The 17,284-nt window shown below is 48.7% G+C and overlaps 1 protein-coding gene across 7 annotated transcripts in view; it reads left to right on the top strand.

The window, feature by feature from the left end:
- MAST3 (microtubule associated serine/threonine kinase 3) overlaps nt 1-17,284 on the top strand; it is a 69,402-nt gene that overhangs the window by 27,140 nt on the left and 24,978 nt on the right. For 6 of the 7 annotated variants that reach the window (XM_074939755.1, XM_074939762.1, XM_074939758.1 and 3 more), the window contains 5 exons: nt 10,506-10,594; nt 11,248-11,320; nt 12,143-12,163; nt 15,263-15,341; nt 16,552-16,709. In XM_074939755.1, the coding sequence (XP_074795856.1) occupies nt 10,506-10,594; nt 11,248-11,320; nt 12,143-12,163; nt 15,263-15,341; nt 16,552-16,709 (420 nt within the window). The remainder of the gene's footprint in view (nt 1-10,505; nt 10,595-11,247; nt 11,321-12,142; nt 12,164-15,262; nt 15,342-16,551; nt 16,710-17,284) is intronic. The other variant, XM_074939757.1, reaches the window with a different exon arrangement.

The raw sequence follows: 17,284 nt of genomic DNA, 5'->3' as shown, positions 1-17,284 counted from the left end.
CATAGCCTGTCTACACCTGGGGTTAGGTCAATATCACTGTGTTGCTGAGGGGTGTGGATTTTTCATACCCCTGAGTGATACAGGTCTGTAGTGCAGACCAGACCTCAGTTTTGCAAGTATTACCCGTGTTCCTGCTCTCTCCCCCAGCCAGAAACCAGGCCAGAGCATTTCACCCCTCTCCTACCAAACAGGTCTTGTTCCCAGACCAGGGGAGCTGTGTTTGCCCAGAGCAGCGGCACTAAACAAATGGCTGCTGCTGGAATGGCTGGAGCTCATTTTTTCCAAAAACATTAATCTTTTTCTGTTGTGTATTTTCTGATTGTTCCCAGGACTAGCCTGTGTGAGGGCTGAGTGGCTGCACCGTCTAGTTAGACAAGCTCAAAAATGCTTCCCTAAAAACATGGAATCCAGCTTTTATTCAAATTCAAGAGAGTGATTAATCTACTTTTTAAAATGTTTGCTCCCTAAAAAGGGCTCTTATTTATTATTTGCATTATCTTAGTGCCTACGAGCGTTAGTCAGGGGCCGGGACCTGGTGTGCTGGGAGCTGTACAAACACAGAACAAAAAGAGAGTCCCTGCCTCAACAGTCAGAGCATAAGCCAAGAGACAACATGTGGTTACTGGCAGGGGAGTGCAAGGAAACAATGCAACAATAATGGTCAGGGCGACAGGCAGTGATATCCGCATGCCAGCAGCCTAACCACTGCCAAGTTGTTTGTAGCATCATGGCAAAGGAGAGCTTTGAGAAGGGGTTTAAGGAGAACAGTGCGGGGGCTTTGCGGGTGTGTACAGGGTGTGAGGGGCAGCCTGGGGGAAAGCACGAAGGCACGTGTTCGAAAATTTAATAAGTGAGCAATGGGGGCAACATTTTGATAGGAGTGAGATTTGAAATCTCTGGTTCCATGTTTAATCCAGGAGTGAGCGTCTTTGATATCTTTATACAATGTGGGTATTTAACTCACTTGCACACAGACTGATGCACAACTGTAAAACTGCCTTCCTCAGTCTCAAAATGTCAATGCTTTTTATTATAAAGAGGAATAAGAGAGTGTATTTTCTTCGCAAATTCACGGATCCATCCCCTTCTAGGGCCCAATCCTGCAAACCACAGCTTTAAAGACTTTGTCCCTTTGACTCACATGTATAAAACTTAATGAGTGCTTGCAAGTTTGGGAATGAAATGTCACAATTAAATGGCAGGCAGGGGGAAGAACAATTTCTGGATAAAGTGTCAACTTCAGTTGTATTGGTGGGAGTATGAGTGGCACCACTGTATCTTGTATAATAATAATTGTACTCCTGGAAGCACATCTGTGAAATGAATGTTCCGTGAAATGACTCTTTAAAAAATACACATAATCAGTGTGATAATCTAAGGAGTCGTGTGCATCCAGCGGAACCTAAGGAGGCCGTAATTCTCCCCAAGGGCTTGGGCAATGCTCTTGTGGTTCATTAGTATTGCTAGAACCCAGAGATGGAATTACAGTGCGGTGTATTTTATAATAGCTAAGAAGCATACAGTGTTGTTTGGTATGATGAAGAGCACTGTAATGTATGAGGAATCCTAGCTTCCTGCTGCGTGGCTGTTGAAATGGCTGGTGCAGAGCTGGAACAGCTCAGCAGAGCAGGATGGAGCAGCCTCTGAGTGATCTTGATTTATCTTGATATTTAGCTGACCCTTTCTTCCTACATGGGTGTCAGACCTACATGATGTTGGTGTGACGACAGCACTGCACTCTGACCTCAGCCTCTCTTACAGCAAAACCTTATTATCACATCTGAACTCTAGTGTCATGGGCAGGTGGCTGCGAGATGTTTAGTAGTGCCCGTTGTGTTAGGATGGGGTTTAATTGATTAAGGCCTCGGGATTCAGCAGCAAGTTTAGGCCCTGATCTTGCAAGCACTTAAGCATGTGCTTTAGCTTTTGTTCAAGTAAGTTTCTAGCTGTCATGGTTGCAGAGAAAAGCTAGAAAATGTGACCAAAGTGTGCCCTAAAGGCTCTCCCCCCGCCCCCCAGTTAGTGCAAAGAACCTGAAATGCATTCGTTTTTAGAATCTCCTGAGTTTTAAGCCCATCTCGTGATTTTGGGGGCTTCTGGCTCATAACTTTTGGACAGTTGGGGTGGGTGATGCTGCTGCCCGTGCTGTGCTGTACTCCATTACGTTGCAGTAGGCAGTTCTGAAATTCTTTGACAATGCAGACTGTAAAGAAGTCACCACGCGAAGGGAATTGTCTGAACCCATTGTTGAGTTAGAACAATGTAGAGAGGAGTGTGTGATTGGGCGGGGACTAAACATGTGCATCACAGCTGCTGTCTGTAAATTGATCTGAGGTGAGTGGCCCAGACAACAGGCCTGGGTAAGCCCGCTAGCATCTTTCCAGTGAGCTACGGTTCACGCTAGAAGGCGGCTGACACTTTCCCTGAATGGTGTAGACAGGGCCTGAGAAATTGGTTAACAGGGGCAGCTGAATTATACTGTCCTCTTGAAGGCAATAGTTTGGTTGTGGCTGACAGCGCTTTGCAGTTGTTAGCCCTTTAAACCCTGGTGTACACTAGCAAAATTACCTTTTGCACCCTGATCTGATGCCATTTTCGTTTTAAAAAATGAATGCTACTTTACCTTGTGATTTTAGTCCAGCAGTCTCAACGCTCTTGACTTGGATGTTGCCATTTACCCATTTCAGAAGTGAGGAAACTGAGGCACAGAGCGGGGAAGTGACTTGCCCAAGGTTTCACAGCAAGTCAGTGCCGGATTCGGGAATAGAACCCAGGAGTCCAGACTCAGCTCCTTGTCTCGTGGTTACAACGTGACCTGTGGCCTGCCTACTCATTGAGACTCTGTTTTTTAAATAAAGGTGTAATTCTCCTGTGTTATCAGACTGGACGTATTGAAAATGTTCCTGGGTGACTTGTGTGGTTTGTATTATGTGGTCTGCACTGTCCCATGCACCTCTGTGACACTCAGAGGGCGAGGAGATTGGGCTCATCGGGGTGGGGGCATTGCAGGAAAGCAGCTGGGATTGCATTGCAGTCCTCATCCAGCAACAGTGCGCACTGTGCCTGCGTAGTCTGCAGTTGGGTCTGAGTGGACTTGCTTGGCCCCTTGCGTGGCTTTTACTTTAACTAAAAATGTTTGGGTTGAATTGAATGCTGGTGAAATGTGCCAGAGGGAAATCCTCCAATCAGAGTCAAACTGGGCAGCCGCAGTGCAAGCTTCGCTCTCTGCCTCATCCTGCCCTGGGAGTTCTGTTTCCAGGGCAATTGGACCCAGAGCTATTGGACAAACTGGGCCTGTTTTGAAAGTAGGTGCTTTGGATCCCTGGGGAGCTGGTCTAGACCATCCAGTCATTTTCCGTAGGCCACCAGACAGCTCATAACAGCTGGTCATCTTGTCACCGGGTTTTGATTTGAGCCCATGTCCAAGGCAAAGGGGCCTGTGTCCCATTCCTCAGAGGCAGCCTGGCCTTGTGGTGCCCTGGAAGGTGTTTGTAACCAGATGCTTATTTCTCTAAACATTTAATGGAGAAATGTGGTAGGCCCCTTCTTAGGCCTGGTTCTGTAGGAAAGGCACAAGACACCTGAACGCATTGTGCACTGATGGTAACGCTTTGGTTGAAAAGCCTTGTCTACGTGTTCTAGCTCTCAGACTCTGCTTCCTGTCTCTCTTGCGGGGCAGCCTGGGGTGGGATTGCCTTATATTCATGAAATAAAGCTAAGACTGATGCTGTGAGCCGCTGCCAGGTGGACATGGCCTGGGGTTGTGATAATGAGAGAGGTCAGATGATGCAGTTCTCAGCCTGCTGGGTGTTTACTTCCTGTCTTCTGTAGCAGGCTTTCTTGTGCTGTCACAGGTTGTTGTGAGGGGCTTTTGGGTCACAGTTGCTATAACAGGTCCCTGATCTGTGAGCGTGTGCGTGAGGGTGCGATAGTTGCTCTGGTGCTGCTGGAAGGCGCCTTTGGAGATGTGCCGCACTGAGGGTGCGTTGTCACATTCTTTGTAAATAACCTGATCTTTGCTGACTGCTGGTTTCCACTCCATTTTTGGCAAAACTTACAAATGTAGGATTAGAGCCAGAGCACTGGGGGCTGGGTTAGTGCCCCTCACTCCTAACTTTAAGAGTAAGCAGCCGTTTTTGCACAAGGCTTACTTATTTTGGAGGAAGGGAGCCAGATGCAGCTGATGCATCGGGCAGGGTTAAAATGGCGCGAGATAGCTGGAGCACCGAGGGTGGAGTGTGCAGAAACAGGAAATATTATCAGACTCTGTCTGTATAGAGATTACTGGAACTAACCTAGCCAAACGTTTGTGTTCACTTTAAAAATAAACCTCCTGAGTGGGAGTGTGCAGGGTGGTCGTGTCTCTACAAAAAATGATGCATTGTATTGCAGAAATCAGTAAGCTGCACCAAGCTCTTCAGATTTTTACATGCTGCCGTTCTAAAGATTCTTTTGGGGAAGTCCTATGGCCTGTGTAATGCAGGATGTCTGACTAGAGGGTCACAATGGTCTCTTCTGGTCCTGGGATCTATGGAAGACGGCCGGCCGTGGTGTTCTGCACATGTTTGCTGTCATTAATTATTTACCATTTCTCTAGAGCTGACCTCTTGACGTGGGTTAACGAGGTGATATGAGAGCTTGCTCGTTTATTAATCAAAATCACTGCAAAACATCCATTCAGATTTGTTTGTTCGTTATTCTTGGGGTATCTTATGTATGTCAGTCAATCTTCATCTCAGTGTAGCTACAAATTAGCATTAGAAATTTGCTAACATGGAGTTAGAGTAGAAGTGAATCCTCACCGGTCCATGGGTCAGTATTTCAAACGCTTGGGGGTCAGAGGGGAGGGGTTTGCTACTGTAGGTGCTATACCGTGTTTAAAAAAAAAAAAAAGTCAAATATCAAAACAAACCCACTGGAGTGGGCCAGGAAAAAATGATGATGGAGGAAGACTGGAACTTCTGGAGTACCAGTCTGTGGCAATCCCTAGCTGCTTTGGAGGAAGGGCAACACACCTGGTGGTATAGGGTTCCTCCAAGGCTGGTTTTTTCTTTACCCCTGTCAATTAGAGGTCAGCTCATGTCTTGCAGCAGAGCGGAAGAGCCATTCCAAACGTCCGATTTTACCTGTATTTACTGTTGTAACTCTGGATGTTCTCGTTATCCACTCAAAGGTCCAATCCTTTTCTTGCATTCTGCTGAGCTCTTGGCCTCCTGGAGCTCTGTGTGGGCTCTGGAAAATGCCTTTGCAGCCAGAGGAAACAACTGTGTTTCTAGGCCAGGCATTAATATGGGGAGCACTGGGGATACAGCTCCAGCAAGGTAGGTACCAGAGAGACTGCAAGCCCAGTCATAACTGCAGCTGAGAAAAGGCTTCTGTTGCCCCACGCTGGGTAAAGATGAAAATGCTTAAAGACACATATCTAACCCTTGATTTAAAGTATTTCCCTCCTTCCATCCTTCACGGCTGGTGCTGCAGCATTGCGTCTCTATGCTGCACAGTTCCATCAGCTGGGTAATTAAAATACGGCCTCTAGGTAAACGACTTCTCTGATAGGAATGGCAGGCACCACAAGGGATTTGCAGGTGAGAAATGAGGAGAGGTGTGGGAAGTAGGAAAATTGGTTAGAGCCTGTGGAAGCTTCCTGCCATCCTCCAGTGGCTAATGAATATGCCCTTGATGAGCACAAGGTGCGGGCTCACCCTCAGCAAAGGGGACTATTCAGAAAACAATGAATGTGCATGGAAAAATGTTCACACGCTGCTGTGTGGGTACACTGTGTGTCTGTGTGAAGCCACGCCAGGCGTTCCTCCTGCCAGGGGGGTGTTGGGGCCCCCGCGTGGCAGGACAGACTAATGCCCACGAGGTGACTGGGTCAGCCGCTGACATTCGTTTAGTGCAGTCGGTAGCAGGTGGTGCACTGATGCAGTGAGAATACATACAGCAGTTATGGAGGGTCTGTGTGGGGGCTGTCTGGAGCTAAAACATTGTATTGCCTTACTCCTGGTGTAAATAACTTTTCTGCATTCATAATTAGACCCCACAGAGAGTCTTCCCAGGCTCCTTGGTTTTCTTTTCTTTGATTTGAAGCTCTGAGCTAATGTGGGTACCTCATGATGGTAAACTGAGTTGTTATTTTTAGTGCCCATGTGAGGGTTTCTGTTCCCAGCTTTGAATGGAAATTCTGCACTGCCTTTTTACTGAGCAGTCTAGGATTACAGCAATCCAGGAGACATAGTTTGACTTACTTTATTTAAATCTGGCTCTCGGGTGTCTTCATGTTTTCATGGAAGATGTGCCTTTGGTCTGACATCTATGGAAATCTCCCCTAATTTTAGTTTGTGACGCTGTAGATTGTGTTTTTCTGCTTCTGGTCTGCTCTGAGTGTTTGCTACTTTTTATTCATTGTTAAATAATAAATATTCGGTGTGTCCAGAAATATGGCAGGCAGTCTCACTAGCAAGCAGACACGGGCCTGGCCCCCAAGCACGTACTGACTCCATTTAATGGGAGAGGAGACTAGAACAATTTTTCAGCCGAGTCTGTTTCATTATATACTCCTCACATCAAGCATCTCCGTCAAGGCACTGAAAGGCAGCTTTTTATACTGGCCGCGCAAGTCTGTGCCGCAGCGAGGCGTTTGAAGTTACGGATGCTGAAGGTGAAACTCGTTCTCCTGTGTGCAATAGACTATACCGGGTTTTTAATAAAAGCTATTTGCAAGGGAACATCTGCAAAGATCAGAGGCCTGTAAGTCCTTTGCTCAGAGGAGCATCTTAACAGTTTGTGCAGCGAGAGGCACATTGCACCAAGGATAAACTATGAATTATAATTGGAAACGTGAGATTAAAATCAGCAGTCTGGAGTCTCATGCGGCTGGCACCTGTTGTTGCTGAAAAGGGAAGTTATTTGTTACAGCAGATCCTGAAGGAGGAGACTGAGCCAGATCCTGCAAATGGATCCTCACAGGCCCAGCCCTCTTGCTGTGTTTACTATCCTGCTCTCAGTACTTGATACACTCAGATGTTCAGCCCAGCACTGATGGTGTCTCATGTGCCCCTTTTCAGCAAAATGGAGGGAGGCCTGGAAGGAACCACTAATTATAACTGAATTTCAATTTAAAAAATTGACAGCTTATACACTGCAAAAAATGCTTAAGGCTATGAGAATGACTTTATATCCCACTGTGCAGAATTTATATCGCAACTTTTTAAAAAAAAAATAGAATGCATTGGTCGATTGTTAGTAGGCACAAACAGGATGAGTGTGAGTAATTATATCAGGAATCTTGTGATAATTGGCATTCAGACCCCAGCTGCTAGAATATATTTTTTTAAACAAGTACATTTCTAGCCCTTACAGAGAAAAGCATGAAAATGTGACCTCATGTATCTTAAACACTCAAAAACCTGACCTCAGACCTTACTTCCTCCTGTGCTGCAGTCCAGTTCCTCCCCTGATTACGGTCAGTCACTGGTTGTGATACTTCCTCCCAGATGATGTCAGTGTCTTCAATATCTTCTGGCACTGTCTTCTGCTAGTTCTCCCCTGACCTTTCTCTTTTCTCCCTCAGGCACCCAGTTCAAGGCTGGCTTAGCATGTCTCCCATCTTCTATATGGGGTACGTGTCCCAACGTCTTGAGCCGACTTTCTTTGATGATATTTTCTAACACGTCTGGCTCTGGCAGCTCCCTGACTTCCCTTTGTTGTTTTGTCTTCCCAGCAAATATGTAGCGTCTTCCTCAGCCATCTGTGATGGGCCACCTCCAGTCTCTTCTTGTTAGCGCCTGCCCTTGGCCAGTAGCATGCTCAGCACAGTCGCATAGTATAATCTGACCTTTAGTTTGGAGTGGACACCTCTGCTTGGTCAGGTGGCGTTCATCCTTCCAAAAGGGAGGTTTGCTTTTCCTGATCTCTGATGCATATCTTTATCCCAAATGTCATCGCACTCTACAGAGAGAGGAACTTGGACCTGTTGGATTTCATTTCCATCCACTCTGTCAGGAATCAGGGCCTGCAGCAGAGCTAATCTCTGGGCAACCTAACACACCCAGCTATCCTGTAGTAGGCAGCTGGATTTGGTCCCCCACCCGATTGGTGGGAGGGTCAGCACACCAGCTCTTGAACCAAGCAGCAGCAGTTCGGCCGTGATAGCTCTTGCGCCTGCTGGTTCCCAGCCTTGCCCCTTCCTTGCTGCACTTTAGGTAACCTGGCTCTGACCGTTTGGCTCTGATTCCTGACCTGTCTCCAGTTCTGACCCTCTGCTCTGATTCTTGACTTTTGAGTCTGGCTCTGACACTGGGTTCCTATTCCTCGCTTCCGACTCCTACTCTAATCATAGATTCCAGAGGAGACCCCAGTGATCATCTAGTCTGACCTCCTGTATAACACAGGTCAGAGAACTGCCCCAAAACAATTCCTAGAGCAGATCTGGGAACCACTAGGCCTGACCACCCACAACCCTGTCTCTGACACATGTTAACCTTTGCATCTGTTCTCCAGTTTCCTGCCTTCATAATCTGGGTTTTCTCTACATTTACTTTCAGTCCAATTTTTGCTCCTGTTCTCCCTCTGATGGAAGGGCAGTCATTCTGTTCAATGTCATGCTTTGTAAAGCAGTGTCATTGGCAAAGCAACTCATCTATGCTAACCGATTTTACCCCTTCAACGATGCCTCTTGTTGTCTGCTTCATCACCCAGACCGTCGATAGTACAAGGCAAATTGATAACAGACACCCTTGTCTAAGTCAAGTCACAGTATCGAAACACTCACCCAGGACTGTATCTGATCCTACTGCATATTTGCTTCCATCATATAAACTCCTTATTATGTTGATGGCTTGTCTGGTATCTCCTAGCTTCTAGCAATATTTCACGGGTCTCTCTATGGACACTATCAAACTCTTTCTGAAAGTCAATGAAGTTAATTAAGATGCCTTTTGCCAAGCAATAGCTTTTTCAGTGATCTGTTGAAGAGCGAATATCTGTTCACAACATGATCTACCTGGACAGAACCCAGCTTGCTCTTGTAGTATGGCATCCACTGTAGTCTTCATTCTGTTCAGCTGATGGTAGCTGATACTTTGCCTGGAATTGATAGCCTTACAGTACCTCCCCTGTTCATGCACAAAGATCCCCCCCTTTTTTGGCAGTGCCAGCATCATACCATCTTTCCAGTCTGGTGGCACTTGTTCTTTCACCCATGTTTGGTTACTTTTGTTAGCTGCTCAGTCAGAATATTGCCTCCTGCCTTCAGTACCTCTGCTTGAATTCTGTCAGTCCCGGGAACTTATACCTGTTTGAGGACTGGGATGGCTGCTACAAGTTCATTGGGTGTTACTGTTCCTGCTTCTATTTGTGCATAATCATCAGCTCTGAACAGTTTAATGTTCTTTCCATTGTCTGGCTTGTTCTTCAGATGTTTTCAGCATCTGTCCATGAGAGTCCCTGAAGGGCATCACAAGGGATGGTCTGGTGCTTCCTGAGAGGTTTTTCACTATTCTGTAGAGCTGCTTGAAAGTCTCCCTTCTGTGCTTCTGCAACCTCCTGAACCCAGACATTTCTCTTTTGCCTGCATCTCTCCTTTATTTCTTTATCCCTGTCTCTGTCTTTTGCACCCACCTCTAAGAGTTCTGCCTGTCTTGCACTGTTCCTTTTTTGCCTTCAGAGCTTTGTCAGTCACTGTTCATGTTCCAGATGTAATCCACGCATCTTCCGTCTGCCTCCTTCAGTGGCTCACTACTTCCTCTGCTGTCTCAACTACCATCTTCTGTCAGTTTGACCATCTGTCTTCCAGGTTTTCATCAGCCTGATCCTGTAAAACACTGAAATGGTTGCTAAATGCAATCTGATCTGTGTTTCTTTGTCCTTGAACTTCTCGCTTGCTGTAACACTCCTGTTGCCTATCTTTGGCAATAGGGCATGCTCGTCCATTCGGGCTCACAGGTATCAGAGCAAAGTGGTTTAAAGTTAGACCATAAACAACAGTGATTTACTGTATTATTTGGTTACGACAGTGAATTTAGGAACCAGAGGGCCTTTTCCATCAAACTCTCACTTATGGGCATGAAACCACTTGCAGTTTCTTCTTTGCTTCCCCTTTTTTAGGTCCTTTTGGCTCTTTTCTATTCTTATTTGCTGGATATTGGCTGTCTGTGAGCTCCATCCTCCCCTAGGTCCAGCTGGAACTGGAAGTCGGACCTGGGTGAGACCAGTTTCCTGTTAAATAAAATCATGCCAGCCCTCTTCGAAAGCATTCGAGAGGCCACACTCTCCCCTTTTGCTGGGCTCATCATGCTCTGTTCTGTTATACCAGAGGTGCTGAGCTCTGGGGCTGGCACTCCGGTGGGGCTCTCCTGCATGAATTGGGGGTGCTACAGTTGTAAAGCAAAGCACTTGGAGTGTTGAGATGGTTTATAAATCCCTAAGCCTTATAAACTTCCGCGCCCCCTTTGCTTTGGCTTCTGGGAACCATGCAACAATGACACTCTGTTTTCCCTTTCTAGCTGCCGGAGCAGTAACAGGAAAAGCCTGGTGGTGGGAACGCCGTCTCCAACCCTCTCACGGCCTCTCTCCCCGCTCTCTGTGCCGACAGGTAGGGAAGGTCTGAGCTCTGGGGAGCAGGCTATGCACCTGCAGTGGTTTTATCCTGGTTACTTTGGAAGGGCAATGCATGGCCCTAAGGTATCTTGAAGGCAGCTTGCTGACACCTTCAGTCCCTTGCAGGATCCTTTGTTGGAAGGACTGGAGGGGCAACACCAGGTTGCCCTTGTGGGTTTTGTTTTTTTTATTCCGATTATTATGAAATCCCTTCTCAGTGGTGTATGTGCTGTGTGAAGATGCTGTGTGCCAGCAGTGTTGATTTCTCTATTTTAGCAGTAACCCGAGTGTCAGCCCCTTGGGATGGGCGTGTGTGTTAGACTTGGGGTTTGCAGAGTGGCAGCTGCACAAGACATGGGTTAATAAATAAAGATTGGAGTGGGGGAGGCCATGTTTTAACTTTGTCCTCGTAGCAATTGCGGTTGTCGTGACAGTGACGGGGACAGTTATCTCCCCACAGGATGTCTCCTGTCTTCAGGGAATGGGTTTATTTTCCAATAGGAATATAACAAATCTTTACAGCACAATTTACTTTGTGACTCTTTAACCTTAAGTAACCTCTGCTGTCAGAGGCGAGATCCCAGACAACAAGCCAGTGGCCGGGCTGATCCAGAAGTTGCATTAATTTCTCTCTCTCTCTGTCTGCAGCTGGGAGCAGCCCCTTGGATAGCCCACGAAACTTCTCCACTAGCACGTCTGTCAACTTTCCCTTTGCTCGCAGGTAAACTGGGGCTTGCTTTCTCCTTCCCTCTCCTACCCCAACAGAGAAAGTAAATACCAGCAGACAGGGCAGGACTGAGAGAGAAGTGAAAGAATCCACTCTCATTTACAGTATTGTTTTCATGGCAAAAGGTTGCGCAGTGGGTAACTGCTGGCTGCTGCCTTTCGCCTCCAGAGAGCAGTGTCCACATGGTACACGTGCTCATGGTGAGAATGTGCTTGGGGATTTCATCATGTTCTTTAATTAATCCATGTCACATTTCAGTGTGATTATCAGTCTCTGTTCAAGAGTTATCCATGGCTGGAGTAAAAGGGCCAGGGGGATTTGCAGGGCCTGGACTGAGAAGGTCCAATGGCAGAGTCACTGCACAAACCCTGCCTGCTTTGCACTTGACTCAAGCCAGAACTAACATAACAGAGGAAAACTCACTTTGGGTTGTGGGTGTGTGTTTAGAGACAGCCCCAGCGGGGTAGGAAGAGGAGGCCCTCTTTCCTGAGTCCCTTCATAAATTAGAGCACGGCACAAAAGGGCTTCAAAGCACTTCGTTAGCTGAAGCATTTGTCCCCAGAGTTCTGCTATGTGCAGATTTTCCCCCTTAGCTCTTTGGAGACTGCGTGAACTGTGATGCCTGCTAGAGCTGTCAGTGTTCCCACGGACAGAGAGAATACGGTAACCCGTGAGCCTAGGAAATGACAGCAAGCCTGGGAGTGTTGTTCTCGGTTACCGTCTTGTTCTTTTTTTTCCTTCTTTCTGTTTGTCTCTTTTTTCTGCCACTGTGTCTCGCTCCCTCTTCCTGGCTGATAATCTCCCACCACCCTGCAGTCATGCTCCTCGGACTGACAGGTAATTACGAGAAGGAACCAAGCCTTTCCAGGGAGAGGTGCAGAATGGAGGGGGCCTGTGTTCAGTGGGTAATGCCTGCTCCACTTTGACATGTCCCTTGTCGCTGTGTGTTTGTACCTCGCTTGTCCTGAGCATAACCCCCATTGTGGCAGTGCCAGATTTAATCAGTCTGTGACTGGCCTCCGTAATTCTCTGTGGCTCCAGGCACAGACACGGCTCTGTTCCCTTCATGCTGCTGTTGGCCAGGAGTTCAGACCCAAATTCTGCCCCACTTTAAAACTTCTCACCAGATTATAAACAGTGTCCTGGATTCTAAACAGCTGCTCCTCTGAAATCTACAACTAGGTCACCAGGAAAAATCGCCAATGCATGTGCAGGGTGGAGATGGGAACAGTGCTCTCCAGGCCCTGCTGGGTTGATGCTGTTAGCCTCCTTGGTGTACGCAGGCAGAAATGAACAGGAGGTCAGGTTTAATTTCAAGGATCATTAGGGAAAACGGGGAGTTGTTAACTCCTTGTTTGCCAAATGGGAAAGAGCTAGGATGGAGCAAGTGACACTTTATTCTCAAGCTGCTAATGATGGGAAAACAGAAAAATGATAATGCAAGCAACTTACGAGGTTGAGCCAGCTCCCGATGCGAGAGTCCTTGGCGCTGCTAAAGGTCTTACTGTGGGGGCTTAGCCAATTCTCGTAACTTATCCCGGCAAGCTGCTGGGATAAAGCAGGAATTTTCTGTAATATTTTCATGAATCCTATGTGTGCCTCAGTTTCCTGTGTACTTTGCATTGCTACCCTGTGAAGGGAAAAGGGTCAAGTCTCCTCTTGGGGACAGCACAGGACACAAGGTCCCCTTGCTGACTGGGCTGTAGTGAATAGGCTCCTTAAGAAACTGGTTGAAACTGACCCAGATCAACAGAGGGTCCAGCAGGACAATGGAAGCTCTGGGACGGGGTGGGGGTGAACACAGCATGGCCCTGCCTGGAGACAAAGGACTGGGAGGTGACCAGCAAGGGATAAAGAAGAGGCTTCTGGAAGAAGCTGGCTGCTCTCACCTGGGACTGGCTAAGGAATCTGAGAGAGACAGAGCCTGCGATGGAATTCACTGCAGTTTGGCTGGTGGATTGCTCTGGCTTGGCTGGAATGAACTATTTTCACCTTCGTTTCTCTGTGCTAATCTAAGGACTCCCAGTGCTGCATTCCAGTTGACTAATTAACCCTACTCTGTTTGAAAAACACTGCGTGGTGTCCTGCACATCCTGGCTGCAGTGCCTCACTCCCTGGGGCATGTACAAGTCTCGAAGGAGGAGTCTCTCAGTTGGACTCCCTGAGCAGAAGTCACAGCACGAAGCAGGCTGGCTGAAGCCCAGAGGCTCAGTCTTGAAGGCAGTGGGGCTGCATGGCCTTTCCTGAAGGAACAGTGAGAGCCCTTGGGGGTCTGCATTATGAAGCGTTCTCCAAGAGACTGGTTAAAACAGGGGTGGGCAAACTTTTTCGCCCGAGGGCCACATCTGGGTATGGAAATTGTATGGTGGGCCATGAATGCTCACAAAATTGGGGGTTGGGGTGTGGGAGGGGGTGAGGGCTCTGTGGTAGGTTCAGAAATGAGTTCAGTGTGCGGGAGGGGGCTCCAGGCCTGGGCAGGCAGTTGGGAGGGCGCAATGTTCCCTCTAATTTTTGACAGGCCGTGTGCACAAAAAATTTGTTCTGTGCAAATTGTTGTGCTTCTGTGCAAATTTTTGTGAGCGCGGTGTTTCGCCGTGTGCGCGGGGTTTAGGATCTGTGCGCGCGCGCACACGCGCACAGCTGAGAGGGAACAGTGGGGTGGGGCTCTGGGGTGCGGCTGGGATCAAAGGGTTCGGAGGGCAGGAGAGGGATATGGGCTGGCACAGGGACTTGAGGCATGGGAGGGGGTCGGGGTGCAGGCTTCAGGTGGCACTTACCTCAGCAGCTCCCAGAAGCAGTGGCATGTCCCCTCTCCAGCTCCTATGTGGACGTACAGCCAGGCAGCTGTGCACGCTGCCCCGTGCACAGATGCCGCCCCTGCAGCTCCCATTAGCCATGGTTCCCAGCCAGTGGGAACTGTGGGGGCAGCACTTGGGGTGGGGGCAGCGTGCCGAGCCTCTTGGCTGCCCGTATGTGTAGGAGCCGGAGAGGGGTCATGCTGTTGTTCCGGGAGCCACACGGAGCCACGGTATGCAAGGAGCGGGGCAAGCCCCCGACTCCGCTCCTTGCCTGGAGTGCTGGAGCGGAGCAAGCCCCGGATCCTGCTCCCCAGCGGGAGCTCGAGGGCCAGATTAAAATGTCTGAAGGGCCGGATGTGGCCCCTGGGCTGTAGTTTGCCCACCCCTGGTTTAAAAGCTGGGGCATAGCACCTGTCCCATGACAGCTGGCTTAGGCAGATGGGGAAGCTGAGGCCAGACAGATGAAGTGACCTACACAGTGAGTCAGTAACATAGGGATGTAGAGCCCTGGGCTGGGCTCCTAGGCCCTTAGACTACTAGAAAACACTTCCAGCAAAAATATCCTTCTAGGTTTTAAGTTTCTGGCATCTTGTTTATTGCAGGGGTGGGGTGGGGGCATGTCCATTGTGCGTGTTCACTTTCATACGCCCGAAGGAATCATGCTGTTCTGTAGAATAAAATCACCGGGGCCCAAATTTGACTCTCATTAAAAATCCCACCCTAATGGTTTTCCCCTTCCCTAAGTGGATTCGTTCGAGCGCAGCTTGGAAAGAAGCCAGGATAGAGCTGTCACGTGGCTGCAGTCACTTCCGAGTTGTCACCCCGCTCACTGACGGAGAACAGCACCAGTTCATAGGGACACGTGCACCAGTGTGTCCCTCTGCCGCAGCAGGGGACAGAGCCTAGTTTCTAAGATTCTAGCATTACATTCCTCTCAGCCATAAAATTAATTGTACAAAGTCGTTATTACTTACATGAAGTGATATCAAAATACATTTGGCATAAGAGGCTTTGGATTGCAGTTGTCTGGGCCAGAGCGAGGTGCCTGTTCCTGCCCACAGCACTTTGACATTCATTGTTCCTTTGTTTGCATTTAAACAAAGTTTTCCCTGTGTGATCCGTGTGTTTCCTGTTGCAGGGCTGATGGCAGAAGGTGGTCACTGGCTTCACTACCCTCGTCTGGCTATGGGACTAACACCCCCAGTTCCACTGTCTCGGTAAAGCTATCCAGCCGTCTGTAACAGGAGAGGGAAATCTGAAATAGTGGCCTGCCCGGTGTGCCTGCCTCAGTTTCCCCTTCAGTTGTTCTCAGAAATAATCTAAACGCTCCTTGAGTATAAATACAGCCCTTGGAGGATTAATTTAATATGAACAAAAGCCCTTTGTGCACAAACTGTAACGACACAAGTCCCCACAGTCCATCCATGAGAAACCTCAGTGTCTCTCACCATGCTTTCCTCTCTGGTATGGTGCTAGTGTCCCGCAGCCTCTCTAAGGTCCTCTGGCTTCAGCTCTATAGCCCAGAGAGCCAGCAGGCATCTGAGCCTGCAGCCCTCTCCTGCTTTCTTTGGCATGGGAAGATCAGCAGGCTAGCCCCATCTGGTCTTCTCAGCTTCCCGGCTCTGGTTCTCTGGCACCGGAAGGTGAGCTGGGTGGCCCCCTCCACTGGCTTCCTGACCGTTCCTCCCTCTTTTGCGGGAGGGCCTCATGAGCCCGGAGACCTTCTCCAGTCTCCTGGTCCTTGTTGCCCTCACCTGACTCACCCAGTCTGTCTCCTCAGGCCCAGGTGCCTCTTTTAAACCTAATTGGGAATCAGAGGCTCTGGACTTGCCTCCCTCTGAAGGGGCCAGTGCCACCATGTCCCATGGGATTTAAATCTCCCCTGAGCTCCGTAGTTTCCCTTCCTCAACATCGCATTCTCTGGGGCTTCTCTGCATGGCCAGATGTTTTGTTCAGATGTTATTTTTACAGTATGCATCTGAGTTAGCTGCAACACTTTGTAGATGGCGGGTTCTTTTGTTGCAAATTAATACTGGGGGCTGCATGTCTGGGTTGGGGTGTACTGTGGAGCTGTTTGGGGAGCCCAGGGCTGTAACAGAAGAGGTTGCTACATGCTGGGACTGAGGAGCAGCTACAGAGTTGTTCTGTAGGGAGCTCGAACAGCAGAGGAGTTGCAGGTCAGAGTTGTCTGGGGCAGCTGGCGGTGCCTGATCTCATGGTGTTTGGGGGCTAATGCAATGCATTTTTCACACTTATGTGCAGCAGATTTGGGAGTGTTTGTAAAAAGCGAGGCCCCCAGGTTGCCCGTCAGGATTTCCAATCTATTAAAGGAGTGTGAGGCAGCTGTTTCTAATGAACTGTTTCCATCCTGCTCCAATGAAGGAATTTAGCTGTCTTCTAACTGCTTGCATTTGTTGTTCTATCCAGTCGTCTTCATCCTCTCAGGAGCGTCTGCACCAGTTACCATACCAGCCCACCCTTGATGAGCTGCATTTCCTCTCTAAACATTTCCGCAGCACGGAGAGTGTCACGGACGAGGAGGGGCGCCGTTCACCCTGCCTGCGGCCACGATCCAGGAGCCTAAGGTATCCAAAGCCTCTGGCTGCCCCTGGGCTTTCCACAGTGTGTGTGTGCGTACATGTATGTGTGCACACGTGCATGAAGTTTTGTGTCTGATGCATGTATATGATGCTGGTGAAGGAGGCATTTCATTGTCATAGGCATTGCCAGACTGGAGCAGGCCCATCTAGCCTGGGATCCCCTGTCTGACGCAGGCTGGCACTTGCTGCTTCAGAGGAAGGTGCAGGAAGCCCCCTAGTGGACAGTTATGGACTAGCCCCGTCACAGTTTGGCTGTACTAATAATGCTGACCACCCAGTCTGATTCTCTGCTCTCCGTGAGAGTCTGGGGGTGTGAAACTTGGTATTTCTTGTGCTTTACTACACAGACCGTGTTCTACAGAAATGCCACTGCTTTCCCTGCAGCACTTCCACGAATGGAAAATGGCGGGAGTTTAATTCCAAAGCACAGTGCAATAAATCTCACGCTAATCCTGTCGGCGTGCCCTGCCTCTCGGGAGGCTCTCCTCTGGACTTGGTGTACCAGCCATACACAAGTCTGCTAGCATGAGGCTTTTGTTGCTGGAAACTGTTTACGCCTG

The sequence above is a fragment of the Natator depressus genome, chromosome 25 (genome assembly GCF_965152275.1).
Source record: "Natator depressus isolate rNatDep1 chromosome 25, rNatDep2.hap1, whole genome shotgun sequence".
Lineage (NCBI taxonomy): Eukaryota > Metazoa > Chordata > Testudines > Cheloniidae > Natator > Natator depressus.
This window is presented reverse-complemented; position numbering and strand designations above follow the sequence as displayed.